This window comes from Eublepharis macularius, chromosome 5 (genome assembly GCF_028583425.1).
Source record: "Eublepharis macularius isolate TG4126 chromosome 5, MPM_Emac_v1.0, whole genome shotgun sequence".
In the NCBI taxonomy this organism is placed as follows: Eukaryota; Metazoa; Chordata; class Lepidosauria; order Squamata; family Eublepharidae; genus Eublepharis; species Eublepharis macularius.
This window is the reverse complement of record NC_072794.1, coordinates 161,654,663-161,673,657: the sequence shown is the minus strand read 5'-3', so window position 1 is coordinate 161,673,657 and position 18,995 is coordinate 161,654,663. Positions and strand designations below refer to the sequence as shown.

The following is an 18,995-nucleotide window of genomic DNA, read 5'->3' as shown; positions in this document are numbered from 1 at the left end:
TCACAGTATGATTTTCTCCCTACAATTGTAAGTGATTATAGCCCCACACTGCCCCAGTTCAAATCGAGGCAATGTACAGAAGGGAAAGGAGGGGTTAATGTTCTCATCCCTGCAAAGTTTTTCAGACAGATCAAAACCAGGCTCCCTATGATGTTACAAGGCTTAAAAGGAAAAAGACAGGCATAAACCAAGCACCTGTCTTTTTCTTTTAAAGGACTAATAACAGCACGGAGAGGGGAGGTGGTTCTGATTTGCAAAACAATGCATGGATGGGACCATGAATGCCCCTTTCCCCTTTCCTGTATAATCCTACTCCAAATTGAGGCTTTGGGTTACTGTGTGTGTGTGTGTTATATGCTGTCAATTCACCTCCGAACTATGGTGGCCTTATGAAGGAAAGACATCCAAAGCATCCTATCATTAACAGACTTGCTCAGATCCTATAAACTGGAGGACGTGGCTTCTTTTATTAAGTCAAGCCATCTCCTTTTAAGTCTTCCTCTTTTCCTACTGCCTTCCACTTTTCCTAGCATTATTGACTTTTCCAGAGAATCTTGTCTTCTCATGATGTGACCAAAGTACGATAGCCACAGTTTTGTCATTTTAGCTTCTAGGGAGAATTCAGGCTTGATTTGATCTAGTACCCGCTTATTTGCCTTTTTGGCTGTCCATGGTATCCACAAAACTCTTCTCCAGCACCACATTTCAAATGAATCAATTTTCTTCCTGTCAGCTTTCTTCACCGTCCAACTTTCACTTCCGTATATAGTAATGGGGAATACCATAGTCTGGATTATCTTGACCTTGGTTCCCAGAGAGACATCTTTATCTTTAAGAATCTTCTCTAGCTTTGTCACAGCTGCTCTTCCAAGTCTCAATCATCTTCTGATTTCTTCATTACAGTCTCCCTTTTGGTTGATGATTGAGCCAAGGAATAGAAAATCTTGAACAATTTCAATTTCCTCATTGTCAACTTTAAAATCGTGTAATTCCTCAATAGTCATTACTTCTTCTTTTTTTTTTACCAAAAACAAAATAAACTTTTATTTTTTCAAGAAGCATATCGGTTTCATAAGAGTAGTTCTCAATTCTTAAAGTTACTTCACTTAAACTCATTCACACAGATCTCTTCTAAGGCTTCACACACAGTTGCCTGCTTTTCCCTGACTGAATGTTCTTTCACAAACATACTCAGATCAGGTTTTCACATAGGTTAAACTTCTCTCAATAATACTTAAACATGCTCAGGCAGCACACAGCTAGCCTCTCTTTCTCTGACTCAATATTTCTCACGGGCGTGCTTAAAGTTACTCAGGCAGCACTCAGCTGGCCTCTCTTTACCTCACTAAATATTTTCCATAGAAATGCTTAAACTGCTCAGGCAGCACACAGCTTGCCTGCTTTCTTCTGACTGAAACTTTCTCTCAGAACTGCTTAAATTTACTCAGGCTGCACACAGCTTGCCTGCTTTCTTCTGACTGAAACTTTCTCTCAGAACTGCTTAAATTTACTCAGGCTGCACACAGCTTGCCTGCTTTCTTCTGACTGAAACTTTCTCTCAGAACTGCTTAAATTTACTCAGGCTGCACACGGCTTGCCTGCTTTCTTCTGACTGAAACTTTCTCTCAGAACTGCTTAAATTTACTCAGGCTGCACACAGCTTGCCTGCTTTCTTCTGACTGAAACTTTCTCTCAGAACTGCTTAAATTTACTCAGGCTGCACACGGCTTGCCTGCTTTCTTCTGACTGAAACTTTCTCTCAGAACTGCTTAAATTTACTCAGGCTGCACACGGCTTGCCTGCTTTCTTCTGACTGAAACTTTCTCTCAGAACTGCTTAAATTTACTCAGGCTGCACACGGCTTGCCTGCTTTCTTCTGACTGAAACTTTCTCTCAGAACTGCTTAAATTTACTCAGGCTGCACACGGCTTGCCTGCTTTCTTCTGACTGAAACTTTCTCTCAGAACTGCTTAAATTTACTCAGGCTGCACACGGCTTGCCTGCTTTCTTCTGACTGAAACTTTCTCTCAGAACTGCTTAAATTTACTCAGGCTGCACACGGCTTGCCTGCTTTCTTCTGACTGAAACTTTCTCTCAGAACTGCTTAAATTTACTCAGGCTGCACACGGCTTGCCTGCTTTCTTCTGACTGAAACTTTCTCTCAGAACTGCTTAAATTTACTCAGGCTGCACACGGCTTGCCTGCTTTCTTCTGACTGAAACTTTCTCTCAGAACTGCTTAAATTTACTCAGGCTGCACACGGCTTGCCTGCTTTCTTCTGACTGAAACTTTCTCTCAGAACTGCTTAAATTTACTCAGGCTGCACACAGCTTGCCTGCTTTCTTCTGACTGAAACTTTCTCTCAGAACTGCTTAAATTTACTCAGGCTGCACACAGCTTGCCTGCTTTCTTCTGACTGAAACTTTCTCTCAGAACTGCTTAAATTTACTCAGGCTGCACACAGCTTGCCTGCTTTCTTCTGACTGAAACTTTCTCTCAGAACTGCTTAAATTTACTCAGGCTGCACACAGCTTGCCTGCTTTCTTCTGACTGAAACTTTGCTCTCCACTCTCAGTCTAAACTGCATTCACTCCGCCCACACTCTCAGTCATCAACCAATCATATCACTCGCTCATCCCTCTGCTCTTCACCTATCTCACACCTAGCATTTAAAGATACATGCACACATTTACTTGGCATCATTACAAATTCCACCCCACCCCTCCCGTCCTTAAGCAGAACGCATCTCTTTTTCAGAAGAGTTGTGTGCAGCTTCCTCTGACTTAGGGAATGTTTTATTGTCTCTGCAGTTCCTGTTAACTCTTGTCTTCTTGATGTTCAGCTAACAGAGGTCCAAGATCTCTGCCATGTCTAGGTTCAACCACCTAAAAGATTGAATGCTTCAACTCAAGGAGAGCTGCACATTTCCATTGAGAAATGTGGCAAAAGCATGTTTAGGAGGTATGATTTGAGACAGCATTCCTCTGTACAAAACAAAAAGAGTCCAGTAGCACCTTTAAGACTAACCAATTTTATATATGCTACAATAAAATTGGTTAGTCTTAAAGGTGCTACTGGACTCTTTTTGATTTTGCTACTACAGACTAACACGGCTAACTCCTCTGGATCTGTACAAAACAGATTCCTTCCACATAGAAAACTGTCACCTCAGGAAGAAGCATGCCCCAAAGAGTTTATAATTCAGATTTTGACTGTGATAAAGACAGCAGAGGAAAAGAGGGGGAATGAGTGACAAGAGAAACAGGGGATGAGGGTGAGAAAATGTTGCCATCCCATAACCTGTTACACCAGTCTAAGCCCATTTATTTCAATGCGCTCAGACTGGAGTAACTCTATGCAGAATTCTCTACAAGATTAGGTTTCTATTGAGGGTGAATATTAAACGGTTACACTAATTTGGGTAGCCCAGGCAAGCCCTATCTCATCAGCTCTCAGAAGCTAAACAGTGTTGGCCTAGGTTAGTAAGTGGATGGGAGACCTCCAAAGAAGACCAGGGTCTCTATCCAGAGGCAGGCAATAGCAAACCCCTTCTGTTAATTTCTTTGCCTTGAAAACCCCAGCAGGGGTCACCATAACTCGATGGCTTTTTCCACCTCCATTAAAACAAAAGAATGTCCTCCAGAACCATTAATAATCACCAAAAGCTGTGTTCAAAGTGCACTAGAGTTAAATGAGCAGCACTGAAGTGCATTACGCTGTTACAATTATCTTCTAACTAATAGGTGGGGTGTTGGCTTGACTTAAATGTAGCGTGAGGATTGTATTGGAGCAGTAATACTGAGGATGAAAAGAAGGTCTACTTTATGGTCCTTTCTGCATGGTCACTCTGTCGTATATTTATTTATTTATTTTTATTTCAGATTTCTATTCTGCCCTCCCTGCAAGCGGGCTCAGGGTGGATAACAACATATTAAAATACAATAAATTCATCTACATTAAAACAACAGTGTATTGATACACATTTAAAACAGGATGGTGGACAGCCTTCACAGGGAGGGTTAAGATTTTATACACCCCTTTTTTTTTCAGGCCGGTGGAGGCCCAGCCTCAGCCATATGCCTGGCGGAACAACTCTGTCTTGCAGACCCAGCGGAAGTAGGTCCTGCCGGGCTCTGATCTCAGCTGACAGAGCATTCCACCAGGTGGGAGCCAGGACCGAAAAGGCCCTGGCTCTAGTCGAGGCTTGGTGGGCCTCCTTGGGGCCAGGGACCACCAACAGCTGTTTGTCCCCTGATCAGAGTGTCCTCTGGGGAATATATGGGGAGAGACAGTTTTATGATAAAAACAGTGAGCCTCTATTTCTCCTAGCTGTTATTCAGAATATATATTTAGAGCCAGCTGTGAACTGCTGCTGCACAAACCCTTTTGGATGAATGAAAGTCATGGCAGGGAATGTCCAGTCTCCGTTAATTCAAGCAATGCTCTTAAGTAATTCCTGTTTCAGGTCAGCATGGCTTTTGTGGAAGGCATTTCGGTGAGATTACACACTGTGTTTCTGCAGAGCCTTCCACGTTTCTCTTCGGAGATGGCCAGACAGTACGACAAAAGGAGGCTGTGAAAAAGGCCAATATCAGATAGGTTTCGAGTCAGCTGACAAAATTGCTCTCCGGGATGCCTGCAGGGCACGAGAAACCCTTTAGCCTCCAAACGTGTCTTGCAAGAAATGATGCGCCCAGACAGCCCTGCGAATTTTGACACCTACTCTTTAGGGGCTTTTTTTTTCTTTTCAAAATTCCAATCAAACTTTCCATGGTTAGCTATATCGCTAGGGCCGTGTGATTGATACGGGTGAGTTTTTGCACTGAGGAAATCCAGATATGCATCCAAACTCTACATTAGGCAAATAAAACACATTTGCATTTATTTCACTGGCTTGGCTTCTATCAGGGTTGGGATGGTTTTGAACAGATACTTTAAGAGAGGGAGAGAGGGAGGATATGGCGGCAAGCAGAAGGGGATTGCAGGATGTTTAAATGGTGGAAGAACAAGCTAGGCTGAATGGCTCTTGTAGACCTGGCAGCCCCATGGAGGCTGCTTGACTTGAATCCGGTATAGATTCAACTATCATTTCCAAGCCAAGTGGTCCCCGCAGTGGTATAACCGGTGCTGGGATTCACCTCAGTTTGCTTCTGGCTCTGGCATTGTCTGGATGCTTCCCTTTACTGTGGGGATTTCTGCTGTCCGGGTGGAGGGAAATTCCTATGTGGAAGCAAAGAACTCTTTTTTTAAAAAAATAAGATGTTATTAATACAATAATACATTCATAACATGATAAGAACAAGAACGAGAACAACTAAGGTGATGTGCAAAAGCCATTAACAACCATACATCTGATAACTGTTTTCTCAAGAAAGGGTAGACTAAGGTCCATAAAGTAGGTATCCAGAGTGGTTCCTATGAATTATTTAAATAAATCTTGACCAAGAAGAATTATAAATCCAGATTAATTGATGTTTGGTATGGAAGCTTTGTTAATAACAGGTGAAGCAAAGAACTCATTAACATGTGCAGATCGCCTTTCAAAGTCCCAGCCTTTTTTTGTGAGCCAATCAGGGTCAAATTGCACATTAACTACACAGTTGAATTCCCTGGTGTATTTTTATTTTGGCTTTAAAAGCAGCTGGGGATGGAGGTGGGCATCCGGGTTGGCACTGTCTTGCTGAGAGAGAGGGGAGGCTATTTTCCTGAGAGAATTCAGCCAGACTTTGAGCTGTTATTAGCCCCACTAGGGGAAAATGACAGGCTCAGTATATAGACCTGTCTTTTTCCTTTACCAGGCCTAATAGCAGCTGGCTTGGGGGTGATTTCTATTGATAAGATGTGTGGGTAAGGGACACACTCCCACACACCAGTGTCATGGTTCTGATTTGAGTCCTTTCTAAGGTTAAAAAAAATGAGAAGATCCAATCGGGTTAGCAGGGATTTGATATGAGAACTTTAAAAGGGGAAATAGAGGAGAAACTGTGCACATTCTCTAGCACAGCCTTCCCTTCCCCCTTTGGAATGCAATGGAAAAATGTTCCAACACCTTAATGACTGGTTCACGGTAACACAAACATCGTTAGCAACTTTCTCCTTTGGATGCAAGAGCGAGTTAAGGATCATAAAAGGCTCTGCAGGTTTTTTTTTTAAAGCTCTGTCCAGAGGTAAAATAAAAACACCGTCAAGGGGGGAGGAGGATCAGTTTGGTCCCTGCAATTTGCTGGAGGACCAACAGCTGCTGAGGTCTTTCTAGGAATGGCAGGATAAAAATGTTCTACATTCCCAATCTGTCATGGAATCCCACTGGATGACCTTGGGATCACACCGTTTCAACCTAGCCTACCTCAACAGGCTGTTGTGAAGGAAAAATGGAGGGCAGGACCAAGAGTGTTGTCTTGAAATCCTTGATAGAAGGGCAGGATAAAAAATATACTAGATAGATAATAATGCTGTCCCACCTTACAGGGATGGTGTAAGAATCACAATGTGTGAAGATAGCTACATGTGCAAGTGCTAAATAAATGCTACTTATTATTATTGTTGTTACCTTTTTGTTAACACAGGGACAGGTCAAAGCCCCCAAGGATGTTATCCAGAGATGGGAGCTCCACCCCAGACTCACCTTTGCCCTTGCTCTCCCCAAGGAACAGAAAATCCAGCCCTGAGAAAACGGCTGGTCACAAATCAGAAGACACACCATTCAGTTATCCAATAGGAGAAGGCAAGTTCTTCTGCGTTTGGGGCCCAGTTTGTTCTCTATGTTCAGGTGCATCAGAACCGCAGGAAAATTATCCCTTTGGGGAAAGTGTCGAATTCATGTGAGAAATGCTGTAAATTGTCGTTGCCGGCAGGTATGCACAAAATGAAAAATCTGTGCATATGTTAGAATCCACATTCAGGTTTCTGATACATTCCTACTAGAGAAATGTTGCAATATGTGAAACAGGTCTACTGGACAAGATCTGGGTCCAGTAGCAACTTAAAGACCAACTAGCTTTCCAGGGCATGCGCTTTCAAGAGTCAGTGCTCCCTTTGTCAACAGCAGAAGACCAAGATCGGCTCCTGCCTGCCCCACCCCAGCCAGAGGGGCCTAGCCTACAATTTGAAACAATAGTTCTTCACAGGACCTCTGCATACCTCCCAGATCTGCTCAGAAAAATTTACCCCCAGGGGTGTTTGGGTCTGGCTGGGAAAGGTGTCTCCTGCATGCGGCTTGTGTGGAATTGCAACACGTAAAGGAATTTCTCAGCTGCAGTTCTGTGGAGGAATGCATCCCTCCGAAAGGAGGTTTGGTGTCTTGGTGGGCCAGGCAAATCAAGAATGAGAGATTTGTGCTTTCTGATTTTAAAGTTACCGCCTTAGCCTTATAACTAGGGATCAAACCACCCGTGATGCTGTGGGGAAGCTCTGATTGGTTCCCCCAGATGGTAAATAAGCTGTATAAAAACACGTATTGAGAGGATCATGTACGGCACATTGTTCTAGTAGGTGAGGTAGGAGCACTAGAAATATAACATCTGACAAAGGTTTTTGTTGATTGGATATAGGCCAGTGTACCCCTCAAGGCCTGAAGCGTCGAAGTCTTGGTTTGGATAGTATCACCATGCCAATCTGATCTGTCCCTTGCTAACATCAGGAGGAGATCAAGCTCAGCAGTAGAGCACCTGCTTTGCTTGCAGAAGGTCCCAAGTTAGACCTCTGGTATCTCCAGTTAAAAGGGTCAGGTAGCAGGTGAGGCGAAACACCTTCAGCAAACACCTTGTAGAGCCACTGCCAGGTAGAGTAGACAAGACGGACATATGATATACCACCAGTGGCCTGATGGCAACCATGTGTTCATGTGTAATACATTCCTGGCTTTAAAAAAAAACTGTCTTCATCTGGAAGTGCCCTTAAAGCAGGGCTTTTTTTCAGGTGGAACACGGTGGAACGGAGTTCCAGCACCTCTTGAAAATGGTCATATGGCCAGTGGCCCCGCCCCCTGATCTCCAGACAGAGGGGAGTTCAGATTGCCCTCCATGCCGCTGGTGGCGCAGAGGGCAATCTAAACTCCCCTGTGTCTGGAGATCAGGGGATAGGGCCACCGGCCATGTGACCATTTTTGCCAAGAGTGATTTAAACTTTTAAAAATCCCCCCCTTGTTCCAGATGACCCAAAATGACATTGCATGGTCCTGGGAACATGGTGCACTTTGCGCATGTGCATGTGTTACCAGGCACACCACCTCCCACCAGAAGTTGCCCCCTGTGCTGGCAACCCACTGAGTTCCACCACCTCTTTTCCCAGAAAAAAGCTCTGCCTTAAAGAAAGAAAAATCTGAAACGATGGAATATTGTGAACTGTAAAATGAATGACAGTGACCGTCATCCTTCTTATAGGACAGAGAAGCTCTCCAGATACCAGGATCTCTCCTAATGTGATTTTCCAGGGAGAACATGTTTCAGAGATGGTAAGAGGATCCAGGACTAATCTGTCCATATTAATCTTGTCAGCAGAATTGCACGGTATGCCGAGAAGCCTGAGCGTGTGAGCCTGCGCTAGCCAGATGGTGTGTGGGTGTGGGTGGAGAGAGAAACAAACTTACACCCAGAGCCTTAGTTAAGCTTTAGAAAATAAATATGAGTTCATTTATTGTAAGCACGCCATACAGGGCAGGAAAGGGAACAGATGGGATTCTTTCTAGCTGTCTAGTCTAAAGATGCCAGTGGATGGCAGGATGGCATATTCTGCATCCATGGTGTCAAGATGGAGAAGAGAGAGTGACAGTGATTGTCAGGCTATGGATGACAGGATACGGCAGACAGACCCCTGTGCCATTGTCACAAGAAATCCAGGCTCCTGGTTAAATGGTTTTATTCAGAAATCCAATCATTTCCATATATATGTCCATAGGATTACTCAGAGGCAAGAAAGCATCTAAGCAGTAAGAGTAAGATTGACAGGAATAAAGATTCTCAGGGAAAATCACCCTCTTAACACATAGGGGGGCTCCTTTCCACCCCTCCCAACAGTAAACAGACTTTTGGCACGAGTTTGCCCTGAGAACAGCTTTCATAGCTACCAGGTTGACTCACTGAGCAGCCAAGACATAGCAATGCAGTACACGAGGTCGGGAACACCGAAAATCTCTACCATCCGTTAGATAAGCACCTGCAAGTAGCCTGGGGAAGAAACAGTTATGGCATTGGCAACATGACATCCAGTTACAGCATGAGACATTGGTTCAGCTTGAGTATTGGCATGGATGGGGTTCAGACATAACAGTGACAAAGAGAGGAAGAAGTGGTGCAAGGAAGGAGGGAGTCCCTGAGAACACAATCGGCCCATCAAAGGGTTGCAGCAGGATAGTCAAAAGCAAGAATTAACCAATCCCTGACCTAATTCTTTGATTGTCGTCCTCTGAAACCTGGGAGAGGGACAGTGGAAAGAGTCCTTACAGCTCTTTCCCCATCAAGTGTAGTTCTGGACTTTCTACTGACAGCTTTCCGGATCCTGGACCAGGGGTGAGCAGAATAGAATTAGCAGGAGACATGCAAACCATTACGGTCACAACTTTCCATGTGTCAGAAGAAGGGTTAAGCACTCCCTTCCCTTCTCCTCCTTTCCTACAGTAAGGTGCTCCCATTCAAAGGATGCTTTGCAGTGGGGAAGGGGCAGTTGGATGCAAATAATTTGTCCTGATCTGATGGGACAATTTGAGTTCAAACACCAGGTAACAGGCCTTTAAATCATTGCACCAGTTACACTGTTGTGCATATTCAGGGACTGGATTGTGAGAATGCAACAGGAGGTCTTGGGTGAGAGTTCAGTATTCTTCAGGCTCTAAACATGAATATTTTATTTTTAAAAAAATAAGTTTCTAGTCCTTAAGCTTTCAATGCATACACCTGGAATGATGTGAGCAAGGAAGAACTTTTTCACAGTCAGAGTCGTTCAAAGGTGGAATCAGCTGCCTAGGGAGGTGGTGAGCTCCCCTTCCCTGGCAGTTTTCAAGAAGAGGCTAGATGAATATTTGTCATGGATGCTTTAGGCTAATCCTGCACTGGGCAGGGGGTTGGACTAGAAGGTCTGTATGGCCCCTTCCAACTCTATGATTCTATGATTCTAAGGCATGGAGGGCAGAGCCAAGCAGGATTTCTGCTGTCCTGTATTACTCTTTCTCCATCCCCTTGACTAGCAGAACTAGGAAAATATACATAAAAGATGCAAATTTCATTTGCATGCATAGACTGGAGAATTCTCTTTCCATGGCACAAAACCTTTCTCAGAGTGTGTCTGCAAGATCGGAGTTTAAATTGCTTTTTTAAAAAAACAAAGACCTTTGTTCCAGACGGGACCCCAGTTTTGACGTCCCGGAAATTTTCAGCATGACTTTATTGCTCCCTTGAGCTGCTTTTTAATATCACATTATCCAGACCCTGAAAAGGGGTAATAATTTCCCTGCCTCTTCTCTCATCTTCTTAGACTTCTCAGAAGATCGCAAACCAGCTGCACGGAACCATTGCTTTTTTAAGGCCCGGCTCAAGGTCCAGCTCTCAGGAAAGAGACTGCACAGGAAATGTGAGCCCGCCCCCTGTGAGCAAAACTCCGCCCTCCCTTCAACCTGCTCGAAGTCCCAGCTTGGAGGTGTAAGTAAGAAAGGATAGCAAAAGGGTTTGGAGGAGGGTTGCCACGCCAGCCTTCAGCTGGGTCTTGGGATTCTCCCAGAATTACTAGAGATCAGAGATCAGTCCCCTGGAGAAACTGGCAGCTTCGAAGAGTGGACTCCATGAGATCATGTCCCAGCTGAGCTCTCTCTCCAGGATCTGTCCCCCAAATCTCCAGCAATTTCCCAAACCAGAGTTGACAGCCCTGGTTTGGAGAGTACAGCATTGACACAGTACGCACAAAATGTTGGTTTTGTTGTACGAGATCCTTGGTGTGGCATGAGAACATTTGTTCCTAGGAAGCTGGAGGTTTAACTGGACATCTGCCCAGCAAGGTAGAACAAAGAGTAAGAGAAAAGAAGAATTGCCCTTTGAGATGCCTCCTGCACCAAGAATCAATAGTTCAAAGAAGACTTTGAGAAAGTCTAGAAAACTAGCTAGCTCCAGGTAATACTGAATCAAATGGGTCTCAGAAGATCATCCTGTCCACTAAAAAAGTGCAAACTTGTTGGAGGTGTAATGCAAAGATCTGACCCCGATAAGAGTATTGTAGGCTATTTTGAAGGGACTGTGGCTCAGTGGTAGGGCATCTGCTTTTGCATGCAGAATTTCCCCGTTTCAATCTCTGGCATCTCCAGTTAAAAGGACCAGTTAGGAGGCAATGTGAAAGAGTTTTGCTTGAGACCCAGGAGAGCCGCTGAGTAGACAAGACACACCTTGATGGATCAACGGTCCCATACAGTGGCCATTTTCACATGTGCACATAACCTCACAGCATGAAGGATCTTCCTAGCGCGATTTCCTGGCATGATCCCCTTTAATGGCATGATGACGTCAGAAAATGTGCCATTAAATGGGATCATGCCGGGAAATCGCTCTAGGAAGACACTTCATGCCATGAGTTTTGCGTGATTTTCCGAAGGGTTAGAGCATGTGAAAACAGCCAGTGTAAGGCAGTTTCATCTGTATTCATTTGTTCCTGAATTTCATTAAAAAGAAGAAAAGCACATTGCTAGCCCCTTTGTTTCTAGAGATACAACATAAAAACACTGAAACTGGTTCTAGGTTGGAAAGCATATAAAGACAGTAACACCATGAAAGAAGACAGGTGGGGTATAAATGAAATGTATAAATAAAGTGGCATTCAGTTGTCACCAGAAACCATCTTTTACCATGTCCTGAACATGCATGCAAGGATATTGGAATAATTGGCAAGCTCTTGATGTTTATTTTTTTTATTAATACTTAAAATATAGAAAAAGGAATATATGAGATTGCTTGCATTTAGATTTCTTTGTGTTTCAAATTGACCTTCATGCCTCATGGGTACCATTGGGCCCTTAACCTGCACAAGATTTCTGGGTTTTGGCTGGTCTAATATCAATATATCTTCTTAGTGGCCCCATCTGTAGATACTTAAATCCAGAGATGGTAACCATGAACAGACAAGGCAGATATTTCTACAAACCTGTGAAAAAAACCAGGTTTGCAGAAAATCTGAAGTCTTTAAAATACATTGTGGATTAAAACTCTTCAAAATAATAGAAGGACCTGTACTTTTAAGAAATTAATGCCCTCTGAGATCTCAGTAGCCATTCTGTGGGTTGCTAAGCAACTACAATATTGCCAGATTTCACACCTTGATTTCTGTCAGTAAAAGACAGGGAAGAGGAATGTCAGCAGCTCTCCAGATTCTCAGGCAGAAGTCTTTCACATCACCTACTACCTGATCCTTTCAACTGGAGATGCCAGGGATTGAACTGGGGAACTTCTGCATACCTAGCAGATGCTCTACCACTGAGCCATAGCCCCTCTCATAGCCTGCCCAGTTGGTGCTTTGACCAGGGCTTTCTTCAGGCAGATTCTCTTCTACTTCCAAAAAAGCACCCACCATCGATGGAAATCTGGCACCCAAAATGTGATAAACCAAGTTATTTGGAAATGGGACTCAAACAGATATTTGGGAGATAGGGGCAGAGCATTGTTCTGAAAACTGACTTGAGTCCTCAGAAATGGCTGTGTATAGATATTTTAAATAAGTAAACAAATCTTTGTTCCAGTTATTCAAGAGCAAGCAAAACGGAACACCATGAAATTGCATCATCTTACGAAATGCTGAAGCTCGCTGCCCGGAAGGAGCAGCTCTGCCTCCTCAATCAGCACTTTGCCCTCCGCCATCTTGGTCTCCGGAAAAACTCTGGAAGCAGAGATGGCATTTTCCCTCACCACTTGTTAACAGCCAGGGAAATGGGAGGCAAAACACGGTCACAGGATGAGTGGGAAGACCAGGCCTCCATCTTGGATCTCCCAGGGGCCATGGTATACATGAAGGACCACCATTTGGAGAACAGACTCCCGTTTCTTAATCACCAAGAGAAACTCCAGTATTTACTGGTGCAACAGCAAGAACTGAAGGACAAAATGGAGGTCTGCTTAAACCCCTCCCAAGTCAGATCCCCCTCTCCATCGCTGACAGCCGACAGGGAGTGCAAAAAGGAAAGGCTGCGCTGGGAAGATCCTGCCGAGGGGGCAAGAGAGAAATGGATCTTGATTAACAGGGAAGATCTGGAGCAAACCACAAAGGCAGAGACCATGAGGGAGTACCTCACAGAAGTACCACTAGACCTGTCAGACTATGGAAGAGGAAGGGAGACTCTGAAGGTGGCTAAATGGCAGCAGCTGCCCGTGAAACATGAGGCTGAGAGTCCCAGTCGAGAGCTGAGGGAGGGCCCACTTCTCCAGAAAACTTCCTGTTCCAGCCAGCTCTCTGTAGCTAGACACCTCCATGCGAGCAAAGAGTCAGAGAAGCTCCTTATCAAACCCCAAGAGGACACCGCAGCATCATTAGTAAGAAAAACTTGTCATAATAAATGTATTTATATACCACTCTTCTGGACAGATTAGTCCCCACTCAGAGAGGTGAACAAGGTCAGTATTACTATTATCCCCACAATATAGCCGGGGAGCTGGAGCTGAGAGGAGTGGCTTACCCAGGGCCACCCACTGAGCTCATGGCAGTAGTGGGATTCGAACCAGCGGAGTGCTGATTCGCAGCCCAACCATTTAACCACTATGCTTGCTAGACTTTTTCTGTACTATCCGCTTTCCTCTGCGTATATGTGCTCTTTTTTCTGTCTATGTCTTTATGGCACTTGAGATATGCAAAATGAATTAGAATGCTGCGCTGTTTGTTATCCTAGTAGCCTATGGTATGGTATGGTATGGTATGGTATGGTATGGTATGGTATGGTATGGTATGGTATGGTATGGTATGGTATGGTATGGTATGGTATGGTAGTTAAGTGGTTGGGTTGCAATCAGCACTCTGTTGGTTTGAAACCCACTACAGCCATAGGCTCAGCAGGTGTCCTTGGGTGAGCCACACCTCTCAGCCCGGCTTCCCAGCCGTATCGTGGGGATAATGATACACTGACTTTGTTCACCACTCAGAGTGGGGCAGTAATCTGACTTTAATTGTGATATATAATCACTGTTGTTGTTGTTATGCTTATTATTATTGTCGAAGGCTTTCACAGCCGGAGAACGATGGTTGTTGTGGGTTTTCCGGGCTGTATTGCCGTGGTCTTGGCATTGTAGTTCCTGATGTTTTGCCAGCAGCTGTGACTGGCATCTTCAGAGGTGTAGCACCAAAAGACAGAGATCTCTCAGTGTCAAACTTATTATTATTATTCTATTTCTTGCAGCTGCAAGCTGCATGTGTACACTTATCAGGAGCTGCAGCCAGTCCTAGCACTGGTCTAATCTCTGGCTGTTTTCACACTGCTTACCGGCCACGGAACATTGCACCAAGCTCCCGGAACAAGAGCATCTTCCTGGTACAATTTCGTGCAAGAACCGTTCTCGCGCAAAATTGTACCAGGAAGATGCTGTCGTTCCGGGAGCTTGGTGCAATGTTCCGTGGCCGGTAAGCAGTGTGAAAACAGCCTCTGTGTTTGCAAAGGGAAGCATGTTACGTTCATTGCAACTTGCCCCATTTAAAAATCTGACATGCAAGCTATCCCCAATGGTAATTCCACACACTTTATGGCAGACATGATTGATGTGGTAGCCAACAAATCTATAAAGGCTGGTCCATGGCTTTGGGGTGTTTGCAGTAGAGACCACCCACTAGGCTTGGGAGCACCTTCTGGGACTGCTGCTTGACCTAGTGGGCGGTCGGGTGGGACTACAGGAGTGGTTGCCACCCTCTGGCATCCTAGGCTATTGCCTAGGTATATCTAGTAGACAGATTGGGAGACCAGTGTGGTGTTATGGTTAGAGTGCCTGTCTAGAGTATGTGACCTGATCTGGATCAGTACCCTGCATGCATGGAGAAAGGGCTTCAGTCTTTCTTCACATCATTTTCCTAAACCAGTCCCTGATGGACAGGGGGGTGCTAAATGGGGAGTCCCATGAGTTCCACTGAGTATATTTGGGTTTCCTCAGCAGCTTTAGTTTATACGAGGTCCCATTATAGTATTTATACTTGAGAATATGCGGCATTTCTTGTGGGAGATCAGTCTCTGACAGATGAGTCCATTTTGATGTCCTGCAGACCTCGTCAGTACAAGAACTTCCCATTTCCAAGACAACCTCAAGTGATACAGCTGCTGGCCTACAGACAAAAATGCTTTTGGGCACAGAGAAGCAAGATTCAGACCGACCAGGTAAATAAATATCACATCTAATACAGAATCTGTGCTTTTCTTTCTTTTCTTTTCAAGTTTTTAGCTCTCATGGCTGCAAAGCCAGGTCCAGAAAATGGTCCAAACGCCCATGATACTTCAATCTTGCTGAAGATAAGCAGCCTGGTTTTAGTCAATCTACCTAAATGGGAAACCTCTTGGGAATTATTCATGCATTTGCCTTGAGTGCCAAGGAAGATATGTGGGATATAAATGTAACCAATGGAAAATTAATCATGCTTGATGTAAGACTAGGTCAGGAAGTCACAGGAAGATATTCATCAGTAGATCTGGCCCCTATTATCCATGACCTGATTCCATCCCAGCTTGACTACTGCAATGCAATCCACATGGGGTCTGCCATTGAAGACTGTCCAGAAGCTTCAGTTGGTCAAAACACAGTTTAAAAAATGCTTGAAGGCATGAACTAGAGGTACTATAGCTCAACAATTTTCAAAGATTTCCATTGGCTGACAGTTTGCTTCTGGCACAGTACCTATAAAGCACTCCATGTTCCAGGACCAGGGCCTTTCAAGTACTATGTCCTATCGTATGATCCTGCCTGTTGGTTAATAACAATCTCTGAGGCCCCATCCAGTGTTGCTCCTAGTTTCAACAGCAAAGACTTTTTCTGTTGTGGTGCTGAGACATTGAAATTCCTTCCCCACTGAGGCTGTCCTGGTACCAAACTGTTGTTCTTTAGACACCGGTCAAAAAAGGATTTTTTTCCCAAAGACTTTCGGTAGTTTCTTTTTCCCTGCTTTGTTTTTGTTGGATCTTTTTGTTCTTTTGTTCTTTCGTTCTTTCTTTTTACAGCTGAAGTTTTATCTCTGCCGTCTCTTACTGGATTTTTTAAATTAAGGGTTTCAATTGGGCATTACTGTTTTTAGGTTTTCTGCTTTTAATGATCTTACTGCAATTTTCTTTGGGTTTTGTTTTTATTGTTTCAATGAATATTTTAAGCCACCTCAGAAATATTTTGTGGGAAGTATGAGGTATAAATCAGTAAATGGTCAGTAAAGAAGGAGTAAGCAAGGGAGCCGTGTTTGGGGAAAACAGGTGAGGCGATTTAAGGTAGAAATGTCCATGCTTGCCAGCTGCAGTTATGAGCAGTATGTTCACACCTGGAGACTAACAAAGTTTGAAAAATTTCAAGCGCGTTTTTATCTTGTTGCTTCCCTGCCAAGAGCTCAGGGTGGCACACTTGTTTCTCCCAACCTCACTAAATCCTCAGAAGAACCTGGGAGGTAGGTTAGGGAGCGAATGGCCCAAGGTCACCCAACCATTTTCATGAATCAATGGAGCTTTCAACCAGGGTCTGTAGGATCCCAGGCCAGCCAGTGTGAATACTGGCTAAGAACGTTACTGGGAGGTAGTGAATTAGTTAAAGTCCAGGGACAAATGGCAACAAGGATAGTGTCAGGAAAGTTGGCCCCATTCCATGAAAGCTAGATTTTGGTTCTTTTAGGAGCAAACCACCTTGGGTTTCCAACTTCTCTCCACGTCTGTGAAACCTAAACACATGATCTTTTATTATACCCTTTTTTGTGTGTTTCTACAAAAATTCTGTCTGAAGAAGGGAGCTCTGACTTTTGAAAGCTTGAAACTAGAAATGCCACCAAATCTGCTGGCTGAGCCAGATAGCAAAACTAGCCTAGATGGGTTGGTCTCTGAATGTGTCAGAACATCTTGTGAGCGTCTAGTCCACACCAAAGAATCAGGATTTTGCACCAGTGCAAAGAAATTGTTGTTGTTGTTGTTGCTGCTGCTGCTGCTGCTGCTGTTGTTGTTAAAAGTACCTGTGCACTGATCTAATATGGAGATTTTAATAAGGACAAAATGATTTATTTATTGATTTGATTTGATTTGATTTGATTTATACCCCACCCTCCCCACAGATGGGCTCAGGGCGGCTAACAACATTCAAAAAATACATTAAAAGTCACAAAACCATAAAATCAATAATAATTTTTTTTAAGTCATTAAAATAGTCCAGGAACAGGCTATTTAAACAAATATTGGGAGTCTGTATATGGGCATAGCAGATGGCTGAGGGCAGCCCCAGAAAAAGTGGTGGTCTTAGATGGAAGAAGGAGGACACCCGCTGGCACTCAGCCGAAGGCCCGGCAGAACATCTCCATTTTACAGGCCCTGTGAAACTGTAACAGGTCCCGCAGGGCCCGGATCTCCAGCAAGAGAGTGTTCCACCAGGCTGGGGCCAGGGCAGAAAAAGCCCTGGCACCGGTTGAGGCCAGACGGATGTCCTTTGGGCCGGGGACCACCAGGAGTTGCTTGTCTGCAGAGCGCAACACCCTGCAGGGGACGTGATGGAAGAGGCGGTCCCGCAGGTATGCAGGTCCCAGTCCGTTAAGGGCTTTAAACACCAAGGTTAACACCTTGAACCGGATCCGGAACTCCACCGGGAGCCAGGGCAGCTGGCACAGCACAGGATGAATGCGCGCTCGGATTGGCGTTCCAGTAAGGACGCGTGCCGCTGCATTCTGGGCCAACTATAACCTGGGTCAAGCCCAAGGGCAGCCCAGCGTAGAGTGAGTTGCAGTAGTCTAGCCTGGAGGTGACCATTGCATGGATTACTGTGGCCAGGTCCTGGGGCGAAAGATAGGGCGCCAGTTGCCTGGCCTGTCAAAGATGAAAAAAGGCAGACCTGGCAACGGTCGTGACCTGGGCCTCCATTCAATCAATTGAAATTGAGCTGGGAGGAAAACACAAAAGGGTTGTTTTGTTTATTGCTTGAATATTGAAACGAAACCTAAATAGCAGCCTCATGTTTTTTTTTACTGCTCCTTGACCCATTGAGCAGTTCCTGACCTAGTTAGCACCAATAAATACTAATGCAGGGCAGATCTATTTACTTACTTCATTTATACCCAGCCTTTCTCCCCCAAGGGGACTCTGACTGGCTTACATCGTTCTCCTATCTCCCATTTTACCCTCACAACAAGCCTGTGAGGTAGGTTTGGCCGAGAGTGTGTGACTGTCCCAAGGTCACCCAGCTTCCATGGCAGAGTGAGGAGTCGAACTCGGGTTTCTCAGATCCTCGTCCAACACTCTAACCACTGCGCTACACTGCGACTCTATAGCGTATGTTGGTTCCTCCATCACCACTGCAATAGGACACTTATCTATTAGAGGGCAGGGGTTAGTCCTACCTACACCTCTGTTCAAGCCTTCCCTTTTCAGGAACACTTGTGCGAAAACAACTGAGCTCAACTGTTTTCTCACTATAGGTTGGTGGCTCTCCACTGGCCAGGAAAGTGCAAGGTCTCTCCAACCCATCTCTCTGCAAGCACCTTAGCTTTGCTTCTCCTTCCATCTTCATTTTCTCCAGCTTATAGCCACTTCCTCCCTTGCCTGCCTTTACATTGTTCTTCCACCATCCTTGGGTCATCCCCCAATTAGTGTCTCAGGTGCTTGTTTATCTGGTTCTCACACCTCACCTGGATTCACTGGTTTTCTTAGTTAAATTCCAGAGATTGCAGGCTGCAGCTGCAAAACTGCTTTGGCTAGATGCAGGTGGCTTTCCCAGATTCGGAAGGGATGAAATGAAGTTCTTTTGCATGCCATACACAAGGGAGTTATTGTCATGTTTGACTGTACCCATTCATCCATGCCAATATTTCTTTTGTCAAGCGTATGCTCA

The 18,995-nt window shown here is 44.6% G+C and overlaps 1 protein-coding gene across 1 annotated transcript in view; it reads left to right on the top strand.

Annotated features, from left to right (window-relative positions):
- RBBP8NL (RBBP8 N-terminal like) overlaps window positions 1–18,995 on the top strand; it is a 66,767-nt gene that overhangs the window by 35,561 nt on the left and 12,211 nt on the right. The window contains exons 7-11 of the mRNA XM_054981187.1: window positions 6,567–6,706; window positions 8,382–8,452; window positions 10,468–10,631; window positions 12,710–13,496; window positions 15,205–15,316. Of these exons, the coding sequence (XP_054837162.1) occupies window positions 6,567–6,706; window positions 8,382–8,452; window positions 10,468–10,631; window positions 12,710–13,496; window positions 15,205–15,316 (1,274 nt within the window). The remainder of the gene's footprint in view (window positions 1–6,566; window positions 6,707–8,381; window positions 8,453–10,467; window positions 10,632–12,709; window positions 13,497–15,204; window positions 15,317–18,995) is intronic.